The sequence below is a fragment of the Petromyzon marinus genome, unplaced genomic scaffold, assembly GCF_048934315.1.
Source record: "Petromyzon marinus isolate PM22_M1 ecotype Great Lakes invasive population unplaced genomic scaffold, UKy_Petmar_22M1.pri1.0 PM_G_Scaffold_39, whole genome shotgun sequence".
Lineage (NCBI taxonomy): Eukaryota > Metazoa > Chordata > Hyperoartia > Petromyzontiformes > Petromyzontidae > Petromyzon > Petromyzon marinus.
The window spans coordinates 2,060,389-2,086,768 of NW_027422972.1; the positions used below are offsets into that span (position 1 = coordinate 2,060,389).

Consider the following 26,380-nt stretch of genomic DNA (forward strand, 5'->3'; position numbering starts at 1 on the left):
CACACTCACTCACCTCACCACACACTCACTCACCTCACCACACACTCACTCACTCACTCACCTCTCCACCACACACACACCACACTCACTCACCTCTCCCCACACACTCACTCACTCACCTCTCACACCCACACTCAGCCACCTCTCACACTCACACTCACCTCACCACACACACACTCACCTCTCACACCCACACTCACCCACCTCTCCACCACACACACACACCTCTCACACCCACACTCACTCACCTCTCCACCACACACACAAACACTCACCTCTCACACCCACACACACTCACCCAACTCTCCACCACACACACACTCACCCACCTCTCCACCACACACACACTCACTCACCTCTCACACTCACCTCACCACACACACTCACCTCTCACACCCACGCTCACCCACCTCTCCACCACACACACACACACTCACCTCTCCCCACCCACACACACTCACCCACCTCTCCACCACACTCACACTCACCCACCTCTCCACCACACACAAACACTCACTCACCTCTCACACCCACACTCACTCACCCCTCCACCACACACACACTCACTCACCTCTCCACCACACACACACTCACCTCTCACACCCACACTCACTTACCTCTCCACCACACACTCACCCACCTCTCCACCACACACACACACTCACCTCTCCACCACACTCACCCACCTCTCCACCACACACACACTCACTCACCTCTTACACTCACCCACCTCTCCACCACACACACACTCACTCACCTCTTACACTCACACTCACCTCACCACATACACACACTCACCTCTCACACCCACACTCACCCACCTCTCCACCACACACACACTCACTCACCTCTCACACCCACACTCACCCACCTCTCCACCACACACACACTCACTCACCTCTCACACCCACACTCACCCACCTCTCCACCACACACACTCACCTCTCCCCACCCACACACACTCACCCACCTCTCCACCACACACACACTCACTCACCTCTCACACCCACACTCACTCACCTCTCCACCACACACACACTCACTCACCTCTCACACCCACACTCACTTACCTCTCCACCACACACTCACCCACCTCTCCACCACACACACACACACTCACCTCTCACACCCACACTCGCTTACCTCTCCACCACACACTCACCCACCTCTCCACCACACACTCACCCACCTCTCCACCACACTCACCCACCTCTCCACCACACACACACTCACTCACCTCTCACACCCACACTCACCTCTCCACCACACCCACACTCACTCACCTCACCACACACTCACTCACTCACCTCTCACACTCACACTCACTCACCTCTCCACCACACACACATACTCACCTCTCACACTCACCCACCACTACACCACACACACACACTCACTCACCTCTCACACCCACACTCACCTCTCCACCACATGCACACTCACCTCTCACACTCACACTCACCCACCTCACCACACACTCACTCACTCACCTCTCCACCACACACCACACTCACTCACCTCTTACACCCACACTCACCTCTCCACCACACACACACCACACTCACTCACCTCACCACACACTCACTCACCTCACCACACACTCACTCACTTAACATCTCCCTGCCACCCACGCTGCGCGCCGTCGCAGGAGCGAACGCGCAGCGTCGTCAAGTTCGACCTGCGCACGCGCGTCAAGGGCGGCGAGGCGTTCATCCCCAACGCCAACTACCACGACACTTCGCCCTACCGCTGGGGCGGCAAGTCCGATATCGACCTGGCGGCCGACGAGCGCGGCCTCTGGGTCGTCTACGCCACGGAGCAGAACCACGGGCGCATGGTGGTGAGCCGCTTAAATCCGCGCGCGATGCGCGTCGAGGCCTCCTTCGAGACGGCCTACGTCAAGCGCTTGGCCTCCGACGCCTTCATGGCGTGCGGCGTCCTCCACGTCCTGCGCTCGACTTACGAGGACGACGGCGACGGAGGGGCGGACGCTGTGGGAGGAGGAGGAGGGGGAGGTGGGGGGACGAGCGACCGCATCGACTACGTGTACGACACCGACTCGCGGCGGGACGCTCGCGTCTCCGTCCCGTTCCCCAACCCGTTCCGGTTCATCACGTCGGTGCAGTACAACGCGCGCGACCGCGCCCTCTACGTGTGGAACAACCACCACGCGCTGCGCTACGCGCTGCGCTTCGGCACGCGGGACCCTGCTGCGGGTGAGCGGGAGGGTGTCGGTGGGGTTGGTTGTGGGTTGGGGGGAGCGGGGGGGTGGAAGAGTGGGGCGGTGGGGAGCGGTTGGATTGGAGTTTGAAAGTCCGCTTTGTCTTCTTTGGTTATTTCGGTAAAGTCACGTAGAATGAGAATAAAATAATAAATTGATAAAATAAAATAACACAATAATATTCTCACGACGTTTCGGCCACAACACAAGCGGCCTTCATCAGGTAAAGGGACGAGACTGTCTGGTAGGACAGCGCTGGAGTGAAAAAAAGCCACGTTCAGATCACGACCTTTAAGCTGTGTCAGAAGAAACAAAGCGCCTTGACAAAGGAATTAGCATATAATTTAGCATTAAAATGGCCGAGTGATTAGCTTGTGACTGGTCACAGAAATGGCTATGTTGAAGTCAAGGTCTACACATCTGAGCTATTCACAGTAACTGGGTATACAATACAATGTATAATGAATACTACATAGTGAACCAATAAAAAACTAAAATATAAATTACCTTAATGTTATCAATAAACTCTATATTCTCCAATCAGCTAAGCTACCAACAATAAGTCGTTATATATCACAATGCTATATGGCGAAAAAATGGGTGGATTCTTACCCTCAACTTTAGTAACACGGATAGCTACGGGCCCCGTTCAGACGGACGAGTTCATCCAAGGTCGGAACAGAGGAGGGGGAGAGAGACAGCTACGAGGCGCTATTATACTCCATGTTGTAAACCATACCATTAACCGTGGTGTGAGAGGTATTAAGAGTCAATGCTGGTGAAAGAGCTGCGGTCTGAAGGTCATCGTAAAATACAATTAATTAAGAACGGAAAAGGTTTAAAACATCTTTCCAATGGTTATTAAGCCATAATCCATCTTCTCGGTTGAAATTGTCTCTGTGCTTGTATATGTGAATGGCCTCATGAACGAATCTCTCATGGTAGCCGGTTGGTTTGCAAAGAACCTCCGTCTTGGAGAAGTCAATGTCATGTGAGCCCACTGAATTATAACAGTGTTCTGCCACGGCAGAGGAGTTCGTCCTACCGTGTTTCAAGTCTGCTTTATGTTCACGGATGCAGGCCGAGATATGTCGTTTGGTTTCTCCAATGTAGCTACTACCACAGAGGCACTTTAGTTTGTAAACGCCCGGGTCCTGTATGTCTGGAACAGCATCTTTTACAGATGGAACTAGATCACGGATTTTATGTATTGTGTTGAATCGGACCTGGATCTTGTGTTTATTCAGGATTTTGGAGATCTTTTTAGTGACCCCTGCAATGTAGGGTAAGGTGATGGTTTTGAGTGGCTCCACAAGAGAATCCTTCTTCATGACTGGAGTGATGGCTTTGCGGATTGTGTAGTCGGAGTAACCATTAGCCCTGAGAGCCTGGTGTACGTGCTTGAGTTCACTGGTAATGTGTTCCTGGTCGGAAATGCATTGGGCTCTATGGTATAGAGTCTTGATGAGGGAGTTCTTCTGGGATGGATGGTGGTGGGAATCCGGTTTCAAGTGAGCATCTGTATGGGTGGCTTTCCTGTAGACAGAGTGGCTCATTGAACCATCATATCTCCTTTTAATTAAGACATCCAAAAAGGGTAGTTTGCCATCTTTTTCGACCTCCATGGTAAATCTGATGGCTGGGTGTATGGAATTGATGTGGTCGCGGAATTGGTCTAGAGCAGGCTGGCCATGTGGCCAGATGACAAAGGTGTCATCTTCGTACCTCTTCCATAAGGTCGGGCGTAGAGTGGCAGTCTGGATGGCGTCAGTTTCAAAATTTTCCATGAATACGTTGGCTACAACCGGAGATAGGGGGGAGCCCATTGGGGTGCCCTCAGTTTGTTTGTAGAAAGTTCCATTCCAGGTGAAGTATGTGTTGGTTAAGCAATGTCTCACCAGGGGGGGTACATCAGTGTGCAGTCCTTGATGAACCAGGTCTTCAATGATAGCGATGGTGTCAGGTACCGGGACTTTGGTGAACAAGGACACCACATCAAAACTGACAAGCAGGTCGTCTGGAGACAGGGAAATGCCTTTGATTGTCGATACCAGGTGAGTAGAATTTAGTACCGCAGAGGTGGTTTTTCCAGTGAAAGGTCGCAGTATATCAGCAAGAAAACGTGCCAGTTTATAGGTGGGGGAGTTGATAGTAGAGACAATGGGACGAAGGGGTGTATCTTCTCTGTGTATCTTTGGAAGGCCATATAATCTTGGTGGTCTGGCAGCAGAGGGTTTCAACGAGAACTGTTTGGTCTCATCAATTAATGCTGTTGAATCAGAGATGATTTTGTTCGTTTTGGTAACCAGGCTGTTGGTGGGATCTCTTTTTATTTTTGTATAGCTGCCATCGTTGAGTAGTTCTTGAATTTTGTTGTTATATTCTATTTTGTCCATGATGACAGTGGCATTGCCCTTGTCGGCTGAGAGGACGACAATATCATCCCTCTTTTTAATTGAGATAATTCAAAACGTTCGTCTTTGCTGATGTTGCTGGGTGGCAACTTAGTGTTTTTGAGGGTTGCAGCGATTTCAGATCTTGCTACATCTGCAGCGATGGGACTCAAGCCCTTGAGTGCAACGTCGACATGGGCAATGATATCATTAACCGGTAAGTGTCTCGGTGTGACAGCAAAGTTTAGACCATTAGCTAAAACGGATTTCAGACCATCAGAAATGGAACTGTTACTGCGATTAATTACGACTTTGTTGACGTCTATCTTTTCGGTGCGTGGGTGTACCCCCCCTTGTGAGACATTGCTTAACCAACACATACTTCACCTGGAATGAAACTTTCTACAAACAAAATGAGGGCACCCCAATGGGCCCCCCCCCCCTATCTCCGGTTGTAGCCAACGTATTCATGGAAAAAATTGAAACTGACGCCATCCAGACTGCCACTCTACGCCCGACCTTATGGAAGAGGTACGTGGATGACACCTTTGTCATCTGGCCACATGGCCAGCCTGCTCTAGACCAATTCCGCGACCACATCAATTCCATACACCCAGCCATCAGATTTACCATGGAGGTCGAAAAAGATGGCAAACTACCCTTTTTGGATGTCTTAATTAAAAGGAGACATGATGGTTCAATGAGCCACTCTGTCTACAGGAAAGCCACCCATACAGATGCTTTCTTGAAACCGGATTCCCACCACCATCCATCCCAGAAGAACTCCCTCATCAAGACTCCATACCATAGAGCCCAATGCATTTCCGACCAGGAACACATTACCAGTGAACTCAAGCACGTACACCAGGCTCTCAGGGTTAATGGTTACTCCGACTACACAATCCGCAAAGCCATCACTCCATTCATGAAGAAGGATTCTCTTGTGGAGCCACTCAAAACCATCACCTTACCCTACATTGCAGGGGTCACTAAAAAGATCTCCAAAATCCTGAATAAACACAAGATCCAGGTCCGATTCAACACAATACATAAAATCCGTGATCTAGTTCCATCTGTAAAAGATGCTGTTCCAGACATACAGTACCCGGGCGTTTACAAACTAAAGTGCCTCTGTGGTAGTAGCTACATTGGAGAAACCAAACGACATATCTCGGACCGCATCCGTGAACATAAAGCAGACTTGAAACACGGTAGGACGAACTCCTCTGCCGTGGCAGATCACTGTTATAATTCAGTGGGCTCACATGACATTGACTTCTCCAAGACGGAGGTTCTTTGCAAACCAACCGGCTACCATGAGAGATTCGTTCATGAGGCCATTCACATATACAAGCACAGAGACAATTTCAACCGAGAAGATGGATTCTGGCTTAGTAACCATTGGAAAGATGTTTTAAACCATTTCCGTTCTTAATTAATTGTATTTTACGATGACCTTCAGACCGCAGCTCTTTCACCAGCATTGACTCTTAATACCTCTCACACCACGGTTAATGGTATGGTTTACAACATGGAGTATAATAGCGCCTCGCAGCTGTCTCTCTCCCCCTCCTCTGTTCCGACCTTGGATGGACTCGTCCGTCTGAACGGGGCCCGTAGCTATCCGTGTTGCTAAAGTTGAGGGTAAGAATCCACCCATTTTTTTGCCATATAGCATTGTGATATATAACGACTTATTGTTGGTAGCTTAGCTGATTGGAGAATATAGAGTTTATTGATAACATTAAGGTAATTTATATTTTAGTTTTTTATTGGTTCACTATGTAGTATTCATTATACATTGTATTGTATACCCAGTTACTGTGAATAGCTCAGATGTGTAGACCTTGACTTCAACATAGCCATTTCTGTGACCAGTCACTAGCTAATCACTCAGTTATTTCAATGCTAAATTCGCCTAGTTATTTCAATGCTAAATTCTCCTGTTTGATTTGTACTAGGTGCCTCGGTGAATGTGTATGCTCTGACTTTAAACATAGCTATTTCTGTGACCAGTTACAAGCTAATCACTCAGCTATTTCAATGCTAAATTCTATGCCTCATCCTTTGTCAAGGGGTGCCTCTGCAGATGTGTATGCTTTAACTTAGCTATTTCAATGCTAAATTCTATGCTAATTCCTTTGTCAAGGGGTGCCTCTGCGGATGTGTATGCTTTAACTTTAACATAGCCATTTCTGTGACCAGTCACAAGCTAATCACTCGGCCATTTCAATGCTAAATTATATGCTAATTCCTTTGTCAAGGCGCTTTGTTTCTTCTGACACAGCTTAAAGGTCGTGATCTGAACGTGGCTTTTTTTCACTCCAGCGCTGTCCTACCAGACAGTCTCGTCCCTTCACCTGATGAAGGCCGCTTGTGTTGTGGCCGAAACGTCGTGAGAATATTATTGTGTTATTTTATTTTATCAATTTATTATTTTATTCTCATTCTACGTGACTTTACCGAAAAACCAAAGAAGATGAATCCTTGCAGTCATGAAAGCTTTAAATCGAAATGTCCTCTTTGTCTTGCAGTTCGATGGCATTATGACAATAATAATAACAGTGACGATAAAAATTAATTTGCTTGCTTCATGCCGCTGCTGGTGGAAGGGATTCTACTCGAGTGAGCTCTAGAGAGGGTACTTGGCCTACTCTTCCACGCTGGCCAGACTTCTTTGAGAGGCGGGAGTACGGGGACACGCTTTGGCCCACCATAGCGACCTACCCATCGAATACCAGGCGAGGCGGTTAACATCTCACCACGGAGAGAGAGAGAGACACGCAAACTCCAAATATACAGCAGCAGCAGGCGTCAGGTTCGGGATCGAACCCACGACATCCTGTATACCAGGCGAGGTAGTTAACATCTCACAACGGAGAGAGACACGCAAACTCCAAATATACAGCAGCAGGCATCAGGGTCAGGATCGAACCCACGACTTCCTGTACACCAGGCGAGGTAGTCAACATCTATGCCACTGCGGTGCCCAAGTTGAGGAGTTGGTTGTCAACAGACACTCGCCGTCGCATTCGACGACGACTCAAAACTGATTTTCCTGCTAAAGAAGAGCGTCTCGAGGCATTTGGCTCTCATCTCCCGCTTACAACCCTGAGCCAGCGTGGGAATTCCACCTTCCTATGGCGGGGCCAAGTTTGCTCACAGGACAATGTCATTACATTCAGAGCGAGTGATTAAATCCAGCCGCTCGTACCAAACTGACCTTTTAAAACCAGAGGTAGGACCCCATCCATGGCCCTACGGCTTTGCTTCACAGAGGCCCACAGCCGCATGAGGACTGCCACGGGTGATTGTTATCCATCGCCGGGAGGCACTCATCGACTAAACGGCGCAGGGGTCTCAAGTCGCTCTCCCATCACCGCCTCGTCTGTTTGACATTTTTATTGAACTCGCTCCGTCTGTTGTTGACGTGTACTCAACAGACGTCTGCAATAACCGCGCACATACTTGCGGTGAACTTGCAAACGGAAACATCACGCTCCGGTAGTATGTGATGCACTGTCTTTGAAACGTATTGGCCTACACCAGAGACAGCCGTCTTTATGGCCCAGTCTCATCAGTGTCTGGCCAGAGAATGCCGAAAGGTGACCAGGACAAGGACAACGGCACTATCGGAGCGTTGATAGCTCGGAGGTGAACAGCAACACCATCGGGAAATATTGTTTTGCCAGTATCAAAAGTATTGAAAGATAAGAATAGGTTTTAGCCATTTCTGCCAATAACACAGGAGGCTTTATTTAAAGCTTTCGTGACTGCAGGGATTCATATTCTTGGTTCTTTTGGTAAAGTCACCACGTAGAAGGGAAAGAATAAAATTATAAAAATATAAAAAAACAATACAATTCTCACGACGTTTCGACTGCAACACCAAGCAATCGTCATCAGGTGTGAAAACCAGAGCAAGAAAATGTTCTTGCTGTGTTTTTTTCTTGCTGTGGTTTTCACACCTGATGATGATTGCTTTGTGTTGCAGTCGAAACGTCGTGAGAATTTTATTGTTTTATATTTTTATTATTTTATTGTTTCCCTTCTACATGGTGGTGACTTTACCAAAAGAACCAAGAATATGAATCCCTGCAGTCACGGAAGCTTTGAATCAAACCTCCTGTGTTATTGGCAGAAATGGCTAAAACCTATTCTTATCTTTCAATACTTTTGATACTGGCAAAACAATATTTCCCGATGGTGTAGCTGCTCACCCCCGAGCTATCAAGGCTCCGATAGTGCCGTTGTCCTTGTCCTGGTCACCTTTCGGCATTCTCTGGTGAGACACTGATGGGACTGGGCCATTAAGACGGCTGTCTCTGGTGCAGGCCAATACGTTTCAAAGACAGTGCATCACATACTACCAGAGCGTTATGTTTCCGTTTGCAAGTTCACCACAAGTATGTGCGTGGTTATTGCGGACGTGATTGCTTGTGTGAGGTTTCGTCTGTTTTAGTGTTTGAGCATCTTAACACCTCCTGTTTTAGTGCCAGAAAGGGGTCAAGCCTATTCTTGTTTTTCACACGGTGATCGACTTTGTTCGACGGTAGCGATCGGGGCGGTACGTTGGAACTTTCTCTCGCGCCCCGCGTGGCCGACTGCGCTAATCGGAGGTGCGTGAGGAGGCCTCCTCCTTGGCTTTTGTCTCTGACGTTGCGCTCGCCAGCTGCCCCCCCCCCCCCCCCCACGGGTCGAGCATGAGGCCAGAAAACTTTGAAGCGGCTCAAGCTTTGAACTCTTTGGGACACCGGGGATGGCCTTCCTGAAACCGGGGAACGTTCGGCCAGTGCAGGACGTTTGGTAGCCCTGCGCCGCTGCGCTTGGGTTGTGAATGTTTGCACGTTGAACTTTTTCCGCGCCGTACGTAGCCGATCGTGCCAATAGGCGGTGTCGAATGGAGCGGCCGGCCGTCGCTGCTCTTGCCGCCGTCGACTGTGTAAATGTTAGCCGGTCGCGCCCGTGTCATCAATGCGGTCGTTTTGTTCTTTGCGTTTCCCACAATGCAGTGCACGAGATTTCGACGTCGGGGCCTTCCAGCGGAGGCGGCACCGCAAGTCCTCCGCGGAGCCGCGTGGCGACGGTGCCGCCCATCCCTGCGCAACTGCCGCAGGTGACGGTGGTGGTGATGGTGGTGGTAGCAGCAAGAGTGTTGGCAGTAGTGGTGGTGGTGGTGATAGTGGTGGGGAGCGGTGGTGCGGCGATTAGCGCTACGCCGCGCTACGAACCCGGCGACCCCGAGTTCGATTCCCGCTCACGGCCAACACCGGTGACGATTATCTGAACCGGTCCTGGGACTCCTCTCCTAGGTCGACTCAGCCTCAAATAATTAGCTGGTGCGGTGCGTAAAAACATCACCGCAGGCGGTCGGGCATGGTGCTGGCCACCCATCCCCTTGCGTGCCGTGCCGGCCTTCATAGCTGCTCGCGAACAGCACTTGCCCCTACAGTCTGTTAAAGGCTATACGGGGGGGTGGGGGATCTTTATATTTGTTGGCAGTGGTAGTGGCGACTGTGGTGGTGGCGTTGTTGTTGCTGATGGTAGTGGTGGTGAGCGGTGGCGGTTGGCGCACCGCACCTCCGATTAGCACGGTTGGCTCTGCACGGTTGGCGAAAGAGGTTCAACACTTGCAACGCTGCGCTCCACTCTTTAACGCCACCGCAGGACACGACCGACGTGAAACCGGGAGACGCGGCGCCCGCTGACGGCGGCGAGGGCGGCACCCGCGAGCCCGCATTCTGTCCCCCCACGCTCGCCCACGCCGTCCAGTGGCCCCAGCTGCCGCCGGGCAAGACGACGGAGAGGCCCTGTCCTGCGGGTGCCGTCGGTGAGTCCGCCCGCCCTCCGCCTCCGCCCGTCTCCCTCTGTCTCCCTCTGTCTCCGAGTCTCTATCTGCGTCTCTATCTCTCACGTCTCCCTCTGTCTCCCTCTGTCTCCGGGTCTCTAGCTGCGTCTCTGTCTCTCACGTCTCCCTCTGTCTCCCCCTGTCTCCGAGTCTCTATCTGCGTCTCTGCCTCTCACGTCTCCCTCTGTCTCCCCCTGTCTCCAGGTCTCTAGCTGCGTCTCTGTCTCTCACGTCTCCCTCTGTCTCCCCCTGTGTCCGAGTCTCTATCTGCGTCTCTGTCTCTCACGTCTCCCTCTGTCTCCCCCTGTCTCCGGGTCTCTAGCTGCGTCTCTGTCTCTCACGTCTCCCTCTGTCTCCCCCTGTCTCCGAGTCTCTATCTGTGTCTCTATCTCTCACGTCTCCCTCTGTATCCCCCTGTCTCCCCCTGTCTCCTGGTCTCTAGCTGCGTCTCTGTCTCTCACGTCTCCCTCTGTCTCCCCCTGTGTCCGAGTCTCTATCTGTGTCTCTATCTCTCACGTCTCCCTCTGTCTCCCTCTGTCTCCGGGTCTCTACCTGCGTCTCTATCTCTCACGTCTCCCTCTGTCTCCCCCTATCTCCGAGTCTCTATCTGCGTCTCTGTCTCTCACGTCTCCCTCTATCTCCGTGTCTCTGTCTCCCAAATCTTCCTCTGTATCAGTGTCTCTATCTGCGTGTCTGTTTCTCTCACATCTCCCTATCTCCATCTTTCTTTCTATTTATCTGTGTGTGTGTGTGTCTGTGTGTGTATCTGTGTATGCTGATGATTTGGTAATAGCTGCTCAGTCAGAGGAGGAGTTGGAGACGCTGCTGCTGAGACTGGAGCGTGCCACTAAGAGGTGGGGCCTTACCATCAGCCCCACCAAAACTAAGCACCTGCCTGGGTATTTTGTACCATCGGAGACTCCACCCCCACAACTCCCAATCGGTGATGGGGCAGTTGTGGAGAGAGTGGAGAGTTTCCCATACCTGCGCAGTGTGCTTATGACTGGCTCCAGTTTAACAGCAGAGGTCTCACTCCTAATCAGTCGAGCGGCAATATATTTTCTTCGGTTGCGTAACGCTGTGTGGAAGCTACCTGGTCTGTCGCTCCGCACTAAGCTTCAGGTCTTCTCGGCCACGGTCATTCCCTCCCTTCTCTACGCTTGCGAAACGTGGACCCCCCTAATGGAACATCTTCGCCGGTTAGAAACATTTAGGCTGGCCTGCCTACGATCCATCCTGGGTTTAACCAGACTGGATTGTGTGAGGAGCTCACAAATCCTTGAAAGATCTGGGCAGGGTCCCATCGGTGAGCTCCTCCGGCAGGCAAGGCTGCGATGGCTGGGTCATGTAGCCCGCATGCCCAGCTACCGCATGCCGAAACAGCTTTTGTTTGGCCGGATTGAGGGGGCTAAGCGGGCGCGGCACGGGCTAGAGAAGAGATGGAGTGATGTGGTACAGGAGGACGTGGAGCTGAGTGGACTTGCCGATGACTGGTACCAGCGGTGTCAAGATCGGCCTCTGTGAAGGAGGCTCGTGAAGGATGCTACTGGGCAGTTGGAGGCAGTCGCCCTCCAACAACAACGGAGGGCGGAGGAGCGACGCTCACAACAACGAGCGGAGCGCCGGGTGGCTAAAGCACAGCAGGTTGGCACAGTAGGGGGCACAGGTGGTGCATCAGCCAGTCATCTCAGTCAGTCGACCCGTGGCACCTGGGTCTGCCCAGTGACCTCCTGCCAGCGGGCGTTCAACACTTCACGTGGCCTCACGGTGCACATAGCCTGGCACAAGCGTCGTGGTGACGTCACCGCCACTTAGTGGCGAATGGCGGTTGTTGTTGTTGTTGTTGTACTAGGGAGACAATGGTCTATGTAGGCTACAGAGGGATCTGTGTGTGTGTGTGTACTGGAGAGACAATGGTCTATGTAGGCTATAGATGGATCTGTGTGTGTGTGTACTAGGGAGACAATGGTCTATGTAGGCTACAGAGGGATCTGTGTGTGTGTGTACTAGGGAGACAATGGTCTATGTAGGCTACAGAGGGATCTGTGTGTGTGTACTTAGGGAGACAATGGTCTATGTAGGCTACAGAGGGGTCTGTGTGTGTGTACTAGGGAGACAATGGTCTATGTAGGCTACAGAGGGATCTGTGTGTGTGTTCTAGGGAGACAATGGTGTATGTAGGCTACAGAGGGATCTGTGTGTGTGTGTGTGTACTGGGGAGACAATGGTCTATGTAGGTTACAGAGGGATCTGTGTGTGGGTGTGTGTACTAGGGAGACAATGGTCTATGTAGGCTACAGAGGGATCTTTGTGTGTGTGTGTACTGGGGAGACAATGGTCTATGTAGGCTACAGAGGGATCTGTGTGTGTGTGTACTGGGGAGACAATGGTCTATGTAGGCTACAGAGGGAGCTGTGTGTGTGTGTACTAGGGAAACAATGGTCTATGTAGGCTACAGAGGGATCTGTGTGTGTGTGTACTAGGGAGACAATGGTCTATGTAGGCTACAGAGGGATCTGTGTGTGTGTACTAGGGAAACAATGGTCTATGTAGGCTACAGAGGGATCTTTGTGTGTGTGTACTGGGGAGACAATGGTCTATGTAGGCTACAGAGGGATCTGTGTGTGTGTGTGTACTAGGGAGACAATGGTCTATGTAGGCTACAGAGGGATCTGTGTGTGTGTGTGTACTAGGGAGACAATGGTCTATGTAGGCTACAGAGGGATCTGTGTGTGTGTGTACTAGGGAGACACTGGTCTATGTAGGCTACAGAGGGATCTGTGTGTGTGTACTTAGGGAGACAATGGTCTATGTAGGCTACAGAGGGATCTGTGTGTGTGTGTATACTAGGGAGACAATGGTCTATGTAGGCTACAGGGGGATCTTTGTGTGTGTGTACTAGGGAGACAATGGTCTATGTAGGCTACAGAGGGATCTTTGTGTGTGTGTGTACTGGGGAGACAATGGTCTATGTAGGCTACAGAGGGATATTTGTGTGTGTGTGTACTGGGGAGACAATGGTCTATGTAGGCTACAGTGGGATCTGTGTGTGTGTGTACTGGGGAGACAATGGTCTATGTAGGCTACAGAGGGATCTGTGTGTGTGTGTGTACTGGGGAGACAATGGTCTATGTAGGCTACAGAGGGATCTTTGTGTGTGTGTGTGAACGCGTGCGTGTGTGGGTGTTTGTGCACACGCCGTGTGTGTGCGTGGATCAATCACGTGAGGTGGGGAGCGGCGATTCCACTGTTGGCGCACTGCGCTTCGAACCCGGCGATCTGAATTGGATTTTCCAGCCGCAGCATCGGTGGCGATTGATATCTGACCAGAGTCTTGGGCATCCCTTAGGTGAACTCAGACTAAATCGATGAATTTCCTATATGTGCAAATGTGTACGATTGCGTATTGTGCGTGTAAATGTGTGTGCCTTCTTTTATATGTAAATGTGCGTGATTGCATATTGATCATGTGTGAGAGTGTGTGTATGTGTGATTGCATATTGATTATGTGTGAGAGTGTGTGTATGTGTGATTGCATATTGATTATGTGTGAGAGTGTGTGTATGTGTGATTGCATATTGATTACGTGTGAGAGTGTGTGTATGTGTGATTGCATATTGATTATGTGTGAGAGTGTGTGTATGTGTGATTGCATATTGATTACGTGTGAGAGTGTGTGTATGTGTGATTGCATATTGATTATGTGTGAGAGTGTGTGTATGTGTGATCGCATATTGATTACGTGTGAGAGTGTGTGTATGTGTGATTGTATATTGATTATGTGTGAGAGTGTGTGTATGTGTGATTGCATATTGATTACGTGTGAGAGTGTGTGTATGTGTGATTGTATGTTGATTATGTGTGAGAGTGTGTGTATGTGTGATTGTATGTTGATTATGTGTGAGAGTGTGTGTATGTGTGATCGCATATTGATTACGTGTGAGAGTGTGTGTATGTGTGATTGTTTATTGATTACGTGTGAGAGTGTGTGTATGTATGATTGTATATTGACTATGTGTGAGAGTGTGTGTATGTGTGATCGTATATTGATTATGTGTGAGAGTGTGTGTATGTGCGATTGCATATTGATTATGTGTGAAAGTGTGTGTATGTGTGATCGTATGTTGATTATGTGTGAGAGTGTGTGTATGTGTGATCGTATATTGATTATGTGTGAGAGTGTGTGTATGTGTGATCGCATATTGATTATGTGTGAGAGTGTGTGTATGTGTGATTGTATGTTGATTACGTGTGAGAGTGTGTGTATGTGTGATTGTATGTTGATTATGTGTGAGAGTGTGTGTATGTGTGATTGCATATTGATTACGTGTGAGAGTGTGTGTATGTGTGATTGTATGTTGATTACGTGTGAGAGTGTGTGTATGTGTGATTGTATGTTGATTATGTGTGAGAGTGTGTGTATGTGTGATCGTATATTGATTATGTGTGAGAGTGTGTGTATGTGTGATCGCATATTGATTACGTGTGAGAGTGTGTGTATGTGTGATTGCATATTGATTATGTGTGAGAATGTGTGTATGTGTGATCGTATGTTGATTACGTGTGAGAGTGTGTGTATGTGTGATTGTATATTGATTATGTGTGAGAGTGTGTGTATGTGTGATTGTATATTGATTATGTGTGAGAGTGTGTGTATGCGTGATCGTATATTCGTATGTGTTGGTGGGCTATGAACCCATTGAACTGAGTTTGATTCCCGCTCGTGGCCAATATTGGTTCCGAACATACGAACCTACCCTGGGCTCTCCCCCGTGGTCTAGACGTTAACCACCTCGCCCGGTGGTCGTGGGTTCGATCCCAACGCTGACGCATTGCGGATTGAAGTTTTGCAAGTTTCGCTCCCCGTGGTCGCGTGGATTTTTCCCCGGGTCCTCCGGTTTTCCCCTCCACATTTGAGAATGGCCACGCGTCGTTTTGGGGGCGTTTGGCCGCCGCTACAAATTCCCGCGCGGTGATCCACTTTCGCCAGAGCCGTCAAATTCGTTCGCCAGGTGACTCCTGAAACAAAGGGGCTGTGCAGCTCAGTGGGCCTTGCCCGGCGGACTGCTGCAGACGTTGTTGGCGGTAACGCGGCGCGCTTTGTAAACAGCAGCACCGGAGATGCAAAGGCGACCGGCCGCCCACCCCATCGTGTGCCGTGCCGTCGCTCAGAGGCGTTCGCTAACGGCACTCGGCCCAGCGGCGTCTGTCAAGGGCCGCACGGGGGGAACTTTGTATCTGTGCGCGCGCACGCTTCAGGCACGGCGCTCTACACCTGCGATGCCGTCGGTGGAGCCTGGTCTGCCCGAGGGCCCGATTTGAGCAACTGCACTTCCGCCTGGGTGAACCGAATCGCGAAATGGGTGAGCCGTCAACTCCCCTGCTGCCTCCTTCACTGCCCTGCCTCTCCTCCCTGCCTCACCTCCCTCCCTCCCTGCCTCTCCTTTCCCCTCATGTGAGACACCAATCGAGTTGTCGTCGTCGTCACGGCCGTCGCAATGCCCGCAACGCCCCCCCCCCACCCACCATCTCGTCTCCTCTGCTCCGTCTGCTCGGCGGTCTTCGCCCCCCGCCTCGTCCGTCGCCTTCGGCTGCCGCCGGGCGTCGTTCCGTCACGGGGATGGCGTCCGTCAGCGAGCCCGTTCGTCCACTCCAAATCGAAATCGGACGCCTTCCGTGAATGATGAGAAAGTGAATGAAAAGAGAAGAAAAACTGTCTGAGCCGGCTAAACTATAGGGGATGGTAAACCTGATACAGCCACCGCGTTCAGCTTCACTCTGAGCTGGTGGTCTAGACAAGGCTGAGAACACCGTGACGTGCACCCGGGTACACGTCACGGTGTTCCGTCAATCACGCTCCATGTTCCGTCAATCACGCTCCGTGCCGTGTTGTGCAGCAATGCACTGCACACCACAGGGCTCCGCTCCATGTTCCGTCAAGCACGCTCCGTGCCGTGTTGTTGAGCAATGCACTGCACAACACAGGGCTCCGCTCCATGTTCCGTCAAGCACGCTCCGTGCCGTGTTGTTGAGCAATGCACTGCACAACACAGGGCTCCGCTCCATGTTCCGTCAAGCACGCTCCGTGCCGTGTTGTTGAGCAATGCACTGCACAACACAGGGCTCCGCTCCATGTTCCGTCAAGCACGCTCCGTGCCGTGTTGTTGAGCAATGCACTGCACAACACAGGGCTCCGCTCCATGTTCCGTCAAGCACGCTCCGTGCCGTGTTGTTGAGCAATGCACTGCACACCCCGTGCCCTCCCCCCTCCGTGCCCCCCCCCCCCGTTCCGGGGGCACGGGGGGTCGTCGTTGAATGACAAGTTGGGTGCCGTCCTCCTCCCTGTACACCGCCCCCCCCCCCCCCAGACGTTGGACCACTTGAGCCCCAGCTGCTCCTTCTGGAGCTACTCGTCCCACACCACGAGGGGCAACTGGTCGAGCCACGGCTGCGAGCCGCTGCCCAGCAACAGCAGCAGCGCGCACGCCGCCTGCTCCTGCGGCCACCTCAACAACTTGGCGGTGCTCGTGGCGAGGCGCCACGTCGAGGTGCCTAGAGATTCGGGAGGGGGGGGGGTGATGGTGGTGCCCCTCGGCCCGCTGGTGGTGGCGGTGGTGATGGTGGTGGTGAGGGTGGTGATTGGAGGTGATGGTGGTGATGGTGGTGGTAAAGAGGTGGTGATGAGGGTGGTGATTGGAGGTGATGGTGGTGGTGGTAAAGAGGTGGTGATGAGGGTGGTGATTGGAGGTGATGGTGGTGGTAAAGAGGTTGTGATGAGGGTGGTGAGGGTGGTGATTGGAGGTGATGAGGGTGATGGTGGTGGTAAAGAGGTGGTGATGAGGGTGGTGATTGGAGGTGATGATGGTGGTGGTAAAGTGGTAGTAAAGAGGTGGTGATGAGGGTGGTGAGGGTGGTGATTGGAGGTGATGGTGGTGGTGATGTTGGTGGTAAAGAGGTGGTGATGAGGGTGTTGAGGGTGGTGATTGGAGGTGATGGTGGTGATGTTGGTGGTAAAGAAGTGGTGATGAGTGTGGTGAGGGTGGTGATTGGAGGTGATGGTGGTGATGGTGGTGGTGAGGGTGATGACGGTGGTGATTGGAGGTGATGATGGTGATGTTGGTGGTGGTCAAGTTTGGATGAGGAGGTGGTGGTAGTTGACTTGATAGTGGTAATGTTTATGTTGTGGGGGAGCGGTGGCCTGGCGGTTAGGGCGCTGCGCTACGAACCCAGCGACCCGAGTTCAATTCCCACTCACGACCACTAACTAATTATCTCAATCGACTCGGCCTCAAATCAGTAACTATTGCGGTGTGTAAACATCGCCACTTGGGAGACAAAGGCGGCCGGGCGTGGTGCTGGCCACCCACCCCCTCGTGTGCCGTTCCGGCCTTCATAGCTGCTAGTCGCTAACAGCACTTGCCCCTGCAGTCTGTTAAGGGCTATATTTGAAATCTCAATTGACAACTAATTTCTTTAAGCACTTTTTTCCGTTTAGTTTCCTTCCCCCGCACCCCCCACGAGCACGGCCGGCTACGGTACTTGGCCAAAGAAGTTCCCGATGCGTGCGTACGGCTGCCCACGGCACCCTCACACCCCTCCGTGTGTCCCGTGCCCGCGTATTGCCCGTGCGTGCCAGTACGGGCACCGCGCCCACGAGCTGCTGCTGCTGATGATCACGTGGGTGGGCGTGCTGGTGTCCCTCGTGTGCCTCGCCGTGGCCACGTTCACCTTCTGCTTCTTCCGCGGCCTCCAGAGTGACCGCAACACCGTTCACAAAAACTTATGCCTCAACCTGCTACTCGCCCAGCTGCTGTTCCTTGTGGGCATCGACAAGACTCAGTACACGGTGCGCCCGCCCGCCCCCCGCTCACGTTTAGTCACTTGCTTACCACTTTCTCTATTTTGCACTCGCTCCTGAAACAAATTGTTTAACAGCTCGGGGGGGGGGGGGGGGCTTTGCCTGGGAAAATAAAAAAATAGTTCATTTTTGTTCATGATTTGTTTACCTTTCCTCTACTTTGCACTCCTACCGCATTGTGTTGCTTTAAGTAAACTCGCTGACACCTGTGACCCCCCCTAACCGGTGGACGTCTGTCAGAAAAGAGCTTCTTGGCTCATCGGATTCCTCCCTCCACGTCCAAATAAAGATTCAGATTCAGTGTAACGCCACCGCTGCCCGCCCGCCCGGCTGCCCCCCGCCACCGCGCCGGCTCCGCAGGTGGCGTGCCCCGTGCTGGCGGCGCTGCTGCACCTGCTCTTCCTGGCGGCGTTTGCGTGGATGTTCCTGGAGGGCGTGCAGCTCTACCTCATGCTGGTGGAGGTGTTCGAGGGGCGCCGCTCTCGCCGCAAGTACTTCTACCTCCTGGGCTACGGCCTGCCGCTCGCCGTCGTCGGGGTCTGCCTCGCCGTCGACCGCACGGGCTACGGCACCGAGCGAGCGTGAGCCCCCTGTCGTCCCTCTTCGCCGCCGGGCCGGCCGGCGCGCCGGGCTTACTAACCGGAGCGCGGTGTCGCCGGTTCACGCCTGGTGTTGCCACCTGGCGCCCGGGCTTACTAACCGGTGCCCGGCCTTGCCGGCTGGCGCCCGGTCTCACCAGGTGTCCTCGCATACAACAAATGACACAAATGTCCCCCAATGTTACCAGATGGGTGCTCAAGTGCAACTGAACGGTGGCAAATGTTACCAGATGCCGGCAAATGAAACCGGATGCATGGACGCGCTATCCTGGCCTGTCAGGCTAACCAGGCGATCGTTTGTCCTTTGTTCCGCCTGCAGCTGTTGGCTCCGGACCGACAATCATTTCATCTGGAGTTTCCTTGCGCCCGTGGCCACCATCATCCTCGTGAGTTCCGTGCGTGCGCGTCGTGCCGGGGGTGGGAGATGGGCGGGCGGGTCGCCGTGTCTGCTGCTCGACATGCGCATAGCGTGACGGGTCCCGCGATGAATCTGATGCGATTCCCACGTTCGTCTTGAGCGTGAATTCCCGAAATCGTCTCGTGCCAAAATCCCGTCTCGTGCCCAAATTGCAGGCGGGCACCTCCGATTGCCACGCTAACGCCAGTACGTACGTACGTGCGTTGAACTTCTTTCCCACCGTACGTAGCCAACCGTGCTAGTCGGAGGCGCTAGCCCGCCTGCAACAGTCCGGCGCACGTGCGCGCGCGCTCTGCTTCGTGCGCGTGTCTGTTTCCCGTCCCATTTGTCCCCATGTTGATGCCTCCCTGCCGGTTCTAAAATTGTGACGTGAGCGTATCGTTGGGGGACGAGTTGCAGACGTGCCAGCAGCTTTCGTGCCTGTGGGGGTGTTTCGAGGATGCAACGTCGCTCCGTGCGGGTAGGGAACCAGAGAACCCGGAGAAAAACCCACCTTGTATACGACGAGGGGATGATGCTGCAACAACAACAAAACTCAACGCCACACGGGTGGATTCAATCCACTTGCACTCTACATCTGCAGAACGTGAAAACCACAGCAAATTTTCCTGCCGTGGTTTCCGCACTTGACGATGATTGCTTGTGTTGCGGTCGAAACGTCGTGAGAATTTTATTGTTTTGTATTTTTATTATTTTATTGTTACCCTTCTACGTGACTGTTCATGATTATTAATGAGGGGGGGCTGGTCAACGTGGAGTGACGTCACGAGCGTTACCGGCAGACATGATTATTGTAGGTAGAGGCATCCACTGATATTTACATCATTAAATTCACCCCCCTCTGATATTCGCACCTGATATGCTCAGTGACGACATCACCTCTACGCCTCCGTTTAAGACCAAAACAGCAGGAGGAATCCTCCGCAATTCTGGCTATCGCCTGACGATGGTGGCTGTTGTTGTTGTAATTACTGGCGAAACGTCACCCTGCTCGAATTGTAAATGTTGCTGTGGGTTTACTCTCGAACACACTGGTGCGCTGAACTAGCGACGAATTGTCAGGTTCTGTTTACGCGACAAAGCTTACTGATTGTCCGTGGTCGGGTGGGGGTGGTGACGGGCTTAACGACACGTAATCTAACCCAACAAAAAACAACGTCTTATGGACTTGTTGACTCGTATGCGCGGTGCGTGTGTGGTGTCACAGGTGAACTTCGTGTTCCTGCTGATGACTCTGTACAAGATGGTGCAGCATTCGGCGCCACTCAAGCCCGAGAGCATTAAGTGAGTGAGGTGGCTGGGTGTGGGGGGGGGGTTAGGGGGGAGAGGGGCGAGGGGGGGGTTCATCACTTAAAACGACCGCATTTTCTGTGAGGTTCAGCCGGGACACACGGTGGGTGAAGCTGGCTGTTCCCGCGCCAGCCCACTCTTCACATTAGGGCCCTCCCTTGCCTTTTCGTTTGACCAACTGGGCCCCAGCCACCCGTGATTGCACCTGGAGTGTTCCGGTGTCGCGAGCGAATGTTGGTGGTTCTCAGCCGCGGTTGCCAATGACCCCTGCGCAAAAATGTAATTGTCGTTTAAAATTCGGGTTTCGCTTTTAACGAGCTCCGTCCAGCTCTCGGGGGACCATCGGTTCGCTTTGACCCACCGTGTAACGATCGCCCTTTGCAAGGGATTTATAAATCACGCGCCTGCTTGCATTAGTTTAAACCTTTCCCGTTCCGGTGATGTACGTAGGTGTAACGTCATCCGGTTTTTCTTCCGATTCCGTTCCCATGACCTACGTGTGTGTCGTCAAAACGAAACCGAAAGAAAAACTAAAATAAAATAACTTTATCGAGACCGTTGCTCCCACCATCCATCCCTTTGTCCATCCAATCCGTCTGACTCATCATCCAACCCGTCCCATGTAGCAAATGAGCTTTCCTGCACAGCAACAGAACTCCACGCAGTGGCGATGTCGGAGTGGGCCCTCGGTGCCCATAGATGATGCCCTCTCAAAAGTGCTCGCGTTCGGTGACACCGACTGACAGCGCTGGCATTCCCACTGGCGGTGTGACTCCCGTGTCTGTGGGGCAGATGGTTTAATCGCTCCGTATGCGTTCGTCTCTCCAGCCATGCATCTGTCCGTTTGTCTGCTCGTTCATCCGGCGATCCGTCCATTTAACTGTCAGTCTGATCCACCTCCCAAAACGTCAATCTGTCTGTCCATCCATCGTGGTGGCTAGGAGATGTTAACTCCCTCGGCTGGTATACAGGAGGTCATGGGTTCGAACCCGACCCTGACATTGCCTGTTGCTGCTGCTGTATATTTGGAGCTTGAATGTTCTCCCTCTGTCTCATCATCATCATCATCAGCACGGTGGCTAGGAGATGTTAACTCCCTCGGCTGGTATACAGGAGGTCATGGGTTCGAACCCGACCCTGACATTGCCTGCTGCTGCTGTATATTTGGAGCTTGAATGTTCTCCCCGTGGTTGCGTGAATTTTTTTCTCGGGGTCCTCCGTGTCTTTTCCCTTCACATTAAGAAGCGTGTGCTTAGAGCGTTTGGCCGCTATAAATGTCTACGTTTTGCTCATGTGACAAACCTTACCAATTGGCTTGTCTTACTCATGGACTTTTAAATTTTGATTCTAATCTCACTTCTTCAGAACTGCATTTTTGTGTTTTTAGTTAGTTAGTTAGTCCTTCCCCCGCACCTCCGATGAGCACTGTTGGCTACGTACGGCGCGAACGAAGTTCAACGTTCAGAGCGAAACCTTGGATTGCGAGTAACTTGGTCTGCGAGTGTTTTGCAAGACGAGCAACACATTGTTTAAATATAAATATTCACTTGATGAACGAGCGAGGGTCTTAGCAATACGAGCGGCAGCACGTGTAGACGCTTCGTACTGCCGAGCGTCACGTGATCACAACTGACGTACGAGTGCTTTGGATTACAAACACGTTTCCGGAACGAATTGTGCTCGCAATCCCAAGGTTTTACTGTACGTCGATACGCACGTAACGTGTCGCGTGGGTCGGTAAGTTCACGACGACGACGATAATGACGATGACGACAACGCTACGCGATGGCAAATATTTACCACGGCGCTCGCTTTTTTGCCGGCCGTTGTTATCGTTCGTTTTTGTTCTTCCTTGCCCACAGGTCCTGCGCGCTGGGGGGCGTGGCGCTGCTGTGCCTCCTCGGCCTCACCTGGGTGTTCGGGTTCCTCTTCATCGACAAGGCCACTCTGGTCATGGCCTACCTCTTCATCATCTTCAACTCCTTCCAGGGCATGTTCATCTTCATCTTCCACTGCGCTCTGCAGATGAAGGTGCCCAACCCCCTCTTCCCGTCACGCCGGTTTTTTTTTGCTTCGACGTGGAAGTGCGCCCAGAAATCTTGACAACTCGTGAGGCCCACTGAGCTCTGTGGCTCTTTTTCAAAATCTTAAACAATTTTAAACTGGAGGCGGAATCCAAAGAGCCACAAAGCTCTTTCTCGCAGATGTCCAGTCATGGCACGGGGTCAGAGCATGACAACGCAAACTCCAAATATGCAGCAGCAGCAGCAGGCGTCGTCAAGGTCGAGATCGAACTCACGACCTCCTGTAGACCAGGCGAGGTAGTTAACATCTCATAGCCATTGTGATAATGATGAGAGAGACACAAAAAACTCCAAATATACAGCAGCAAGCGTCGTCAAGGTCTGGATAGAACTCACGACCTCCTGTATACCAGGCGAGGTAGTTAACATCTCATAGCCACCGTGATGATGATGAGAGAGACACAAAAAACTCCAAATATACAGCAGCAGCAGGCATCGTCAGGGTCTGGATCGAACCCACGACCTCCTGCGGACCAGGCGAGGTAGTTAACATCTCATAGCCACCGTGATGATGATGAGAGAGAGATGCAGACTCCAAATATACAGCAGCAGCAGCAGAAGCGTTGGCAAGGTCTGGATCGAACCCTGACCGTAACCCCTGACTCTAAAACGCAAGCTTCAACACCGTATAACCCTAACTCTAGGCCTGGCTTGAACTCTGACCCCCAACCCCTCGCCTCTTACCCGTGCAAGGTGTGCAAGGAGTACAGAAAGTGCTTGGGGCACGCCGAGTGCTGCCGAACCTGGGGCGACCACTTCTCTTACGACTCGTGGCTCTCCAGCAGCAAACGCTGCTCTTCCAACGCGCAGGTACGCACGCACGCTGCATGCACTACACACCATACACACACTACGCACACTGCAACAACAACAACAACCGCTGCTCTCCCAACGCGCAGGTACGCACGCACGCTACACGCACTACACACCATACACACACTACGCACACTGCAGCAACAACAACAACCGCCGTTCGCCACTAGGTGGCGGTGACGTCACCACGGCGCTTTGTGCCAGGCTTTGTGCACCTTGAGGCCACGTGAAGTGTCAAACGCCCGCCGGCAGGAGGTCACGGGGTAGACCCAGGTGCCACAGGTCGACTGACTGAGATGAGTGGCTGATGCACCACCAGCTGTACCCCCCTACTGTGCCATTTGCTGTGCTTTAGCCGCCCGGCGCTCCGCTCGTTGTTGTGAGCGTCGCTCCTCCCCCCTTCGTTGTTGTTGGAGGGCGACTGCCTCTAACTGCGAATAGTGGTTGTTGTTGTTTTGGCCCTGTTTGTTTTGGTTCATGTGTTGTATGTACAGTGCGTTGAAGTTTTTTCGCACCGTATGTATCCAACCGTACTAATCGGAGGTGCGGGGGAAGGACAACAAACTAACACAACGTGTCCGTCTGTGTGTCAGTTGGATGTCGGTTCGTGTATCGATCTCCCTAACCCTCAATTCCTCGATCCCTCTATGCACACCGGCCTACGAACCCAGTGACCTGAGTTTGATTCCTGGTCTCGGCCAACATCAGTAGCGAGTGACATCTGGGCCTCCTTTTAGCTCGACTCGGCCTCAGGCGAGTATTTGTCGCGGTGTCGTCTAAACATCGCCACTGGGGAGACGAAGGCACCGGGCGTGATGCGGGCCACCCCACCCCCATGCCGGCCTTCATAGGTGCTCGCTAACATGATAAATAGTTCACAACTTGTGGCAACCCACCGTCGTTGTTGTTGTGAAGCCGATTCACTGTTAGCAACTGCCCGACAGCGCCGGTTGCGCGCAGCTACCCGCGGCACGTCCGCTGCCCGTTTTTATTCGGCGTCTTGCGTGGATCGCTCGCCAACGGCGACGAGATCACCGGCGGTGCTGCCGAGGCAGCGATAAATTGGCGGCGTTTGTTCACTACAAGAGAGAGGTTTTGTTAAATTGCCTGTCGTTCCGAGTGGAGGGAGGGTGCGTGGCGCAACGCGTTACACGTGCGGCGATCCGACCCCCTTGAAAAATCAATCACGGCGGCTTTGCGATGATATTCTGCCCACTGTTTTTTGTCGAAACTTGTTATCAACGGAGGTGTGATTGTTGTTGTTGTTATTATTGTGAGCATTACTATGATGATATACCGTGGACTGAGTGGTTCCGGCTTGACGCATCCCACACCGATCCCGTGCGCCTACTCAAGATTGCGCTCGCACACTTTCCCCCTCCCGCCGTTGTTGATATTACTGTGAAATTGTGATTCTTGTTTAAACCTGTATTTCCTATAAACAAAAAGATAAAATTAAGCGCGCTGTCGTCGTGAATTCCCACGTGCGGTCAAGGGAGCGACGGAGAAAGATCAAGAGCTTTCCTTTGATATTAACTCCGTAATTGTGGATAACGCGTGTACAACGGAGAGTGAGGCACACACATTATAAATGTGGATTACATTCCCAACAGCATATGCGAGCGTATTATACAGTGACGTGGCAGCGATTTTGTTGGTTGTTGCGGATGTCCGGGTGTATTGCTAAGTCTAACAAAAGGGTCAGAGACAGGGTCAGAGTTCAAGTCAGGGCTAGAGTTTAGGGTTGTGGTGTTATGGTTGGCGTTTAGGGTTAGGGTTCGAGTTGTAGTTGGTTATGGTTAAAGTAACGGTTCGTGTTGGGGTTAGAGTTAGTATCCGACTGGAGTTAGGTTTAGGGTTAATGTTAGAAACTAAACTAAATTATTTTAAATTTTGATTTAAAGCTTTCGTGACTGCAGTGATTCATATTCTTGGTTCTTTCGGTAAAGTCACGTTGAAGGGAAACAACAAAATAATAAAATACAAACAGTCATCATCAGGTGACTGATGATGACTGTTTGTGTTACAGTCGAAACGTCATGAGAATTTTATTGTTTTATATATATTTTATTATTTTGTTGTTTCCCTTCAACGTGATTTTTCTGAAAGAACCAAGAACGTAATTTATTTTATTTTACCAGGTAAGGCCCACTGAGCCGTTTCAGCTCTTTCGCAGAAGAAGCCTGTCCATCACAAACGATGGTTCAACTAAGCTGCTTATCGCCTATCACGTGGACGTTTATAGCGGCAGCCAAATACCCCGTTACTTTTATTTTTTTATCTCCCCCCCAGATCGTCTGGCGACGGGCCCGAGAGACGCCGGCGCCCTGGTGATCGCGCCGCACAACGGTGTCGCCCGCGGCGGCGGCGGCGGCCACTTCCGCCTGAGCGGCCGCGACTTCGCGGCCGCTCAGGCGGCGACGCCAAGCCGAGAAGGAGGAGGACGACGAGGAGGAGGCGTCGGAGGAGGAAGGTATGCCAAAGCCGAGGGGGTGAAAGCAAGCGAGCCGACGAGGGTCGACGTCGACATCGGCGGCCGTGGCGGCGGCCGTGTTGGCAGCCCGATCCGGATCCCTCTGCCCCGGCTCGGGCGCTCCGCCGCCGCCGCCGCCGTGACAGACGGACGCGCTCGCTGGCGCGGGCTTCCCCTCCGCCCCCGCCTCCGCCCTCGGCGATCGTCGCCAGGGAGGACGTCCTCCCTCCTCCTCCTCCTACTTTCCCCTGCTCGCACCGCGCCAGGCGGCCGAGCTCTACGCTAGGCGGAGGGCGGCGGCAGGGGACGCGTAAATGTCTCGCGCTGATGATTCACCGGTGACGTTACGCAAACGACGCATTTACTAATGCAGACGTGTGTGC

The 26,380-nt window shown here is 52.3% G+C and overlaps 1 protein-coding gene across 1 annotated transcript; it reads left to right on the forward strand.

The window, feature by feature from the left end:
• Positions 1–1,513: 1,513 nt before the first annotated feature.
• On the forward strand, positions 1,514–25,897 carry LOC142916496 (adhesion G protein-coupled receptor L3-like; the record flags this gene model as incomplete). The annotated part of the gene is made up of 12 exons (XM_076061626.1): positions 1,514–2,216; positions 9,627–9,730; positions 10,282–10,444; positions 15,722–15,825; positions 16,831–17,010; positions 17,958–18,308; positions 18,681–18,901; positions 19,239–19,305; positions 20,545–20,621; positions 22,490–22,658; positions 23,405–23,521; positions 25,817–25,897. Coding segments are annotated over 12 exons (2,298 nt in total), but the record flags the coding sequence as incomplete, so codon positions are not given.
• Positions 25,898–26,380: the final 483 nt, after the last annotated feature.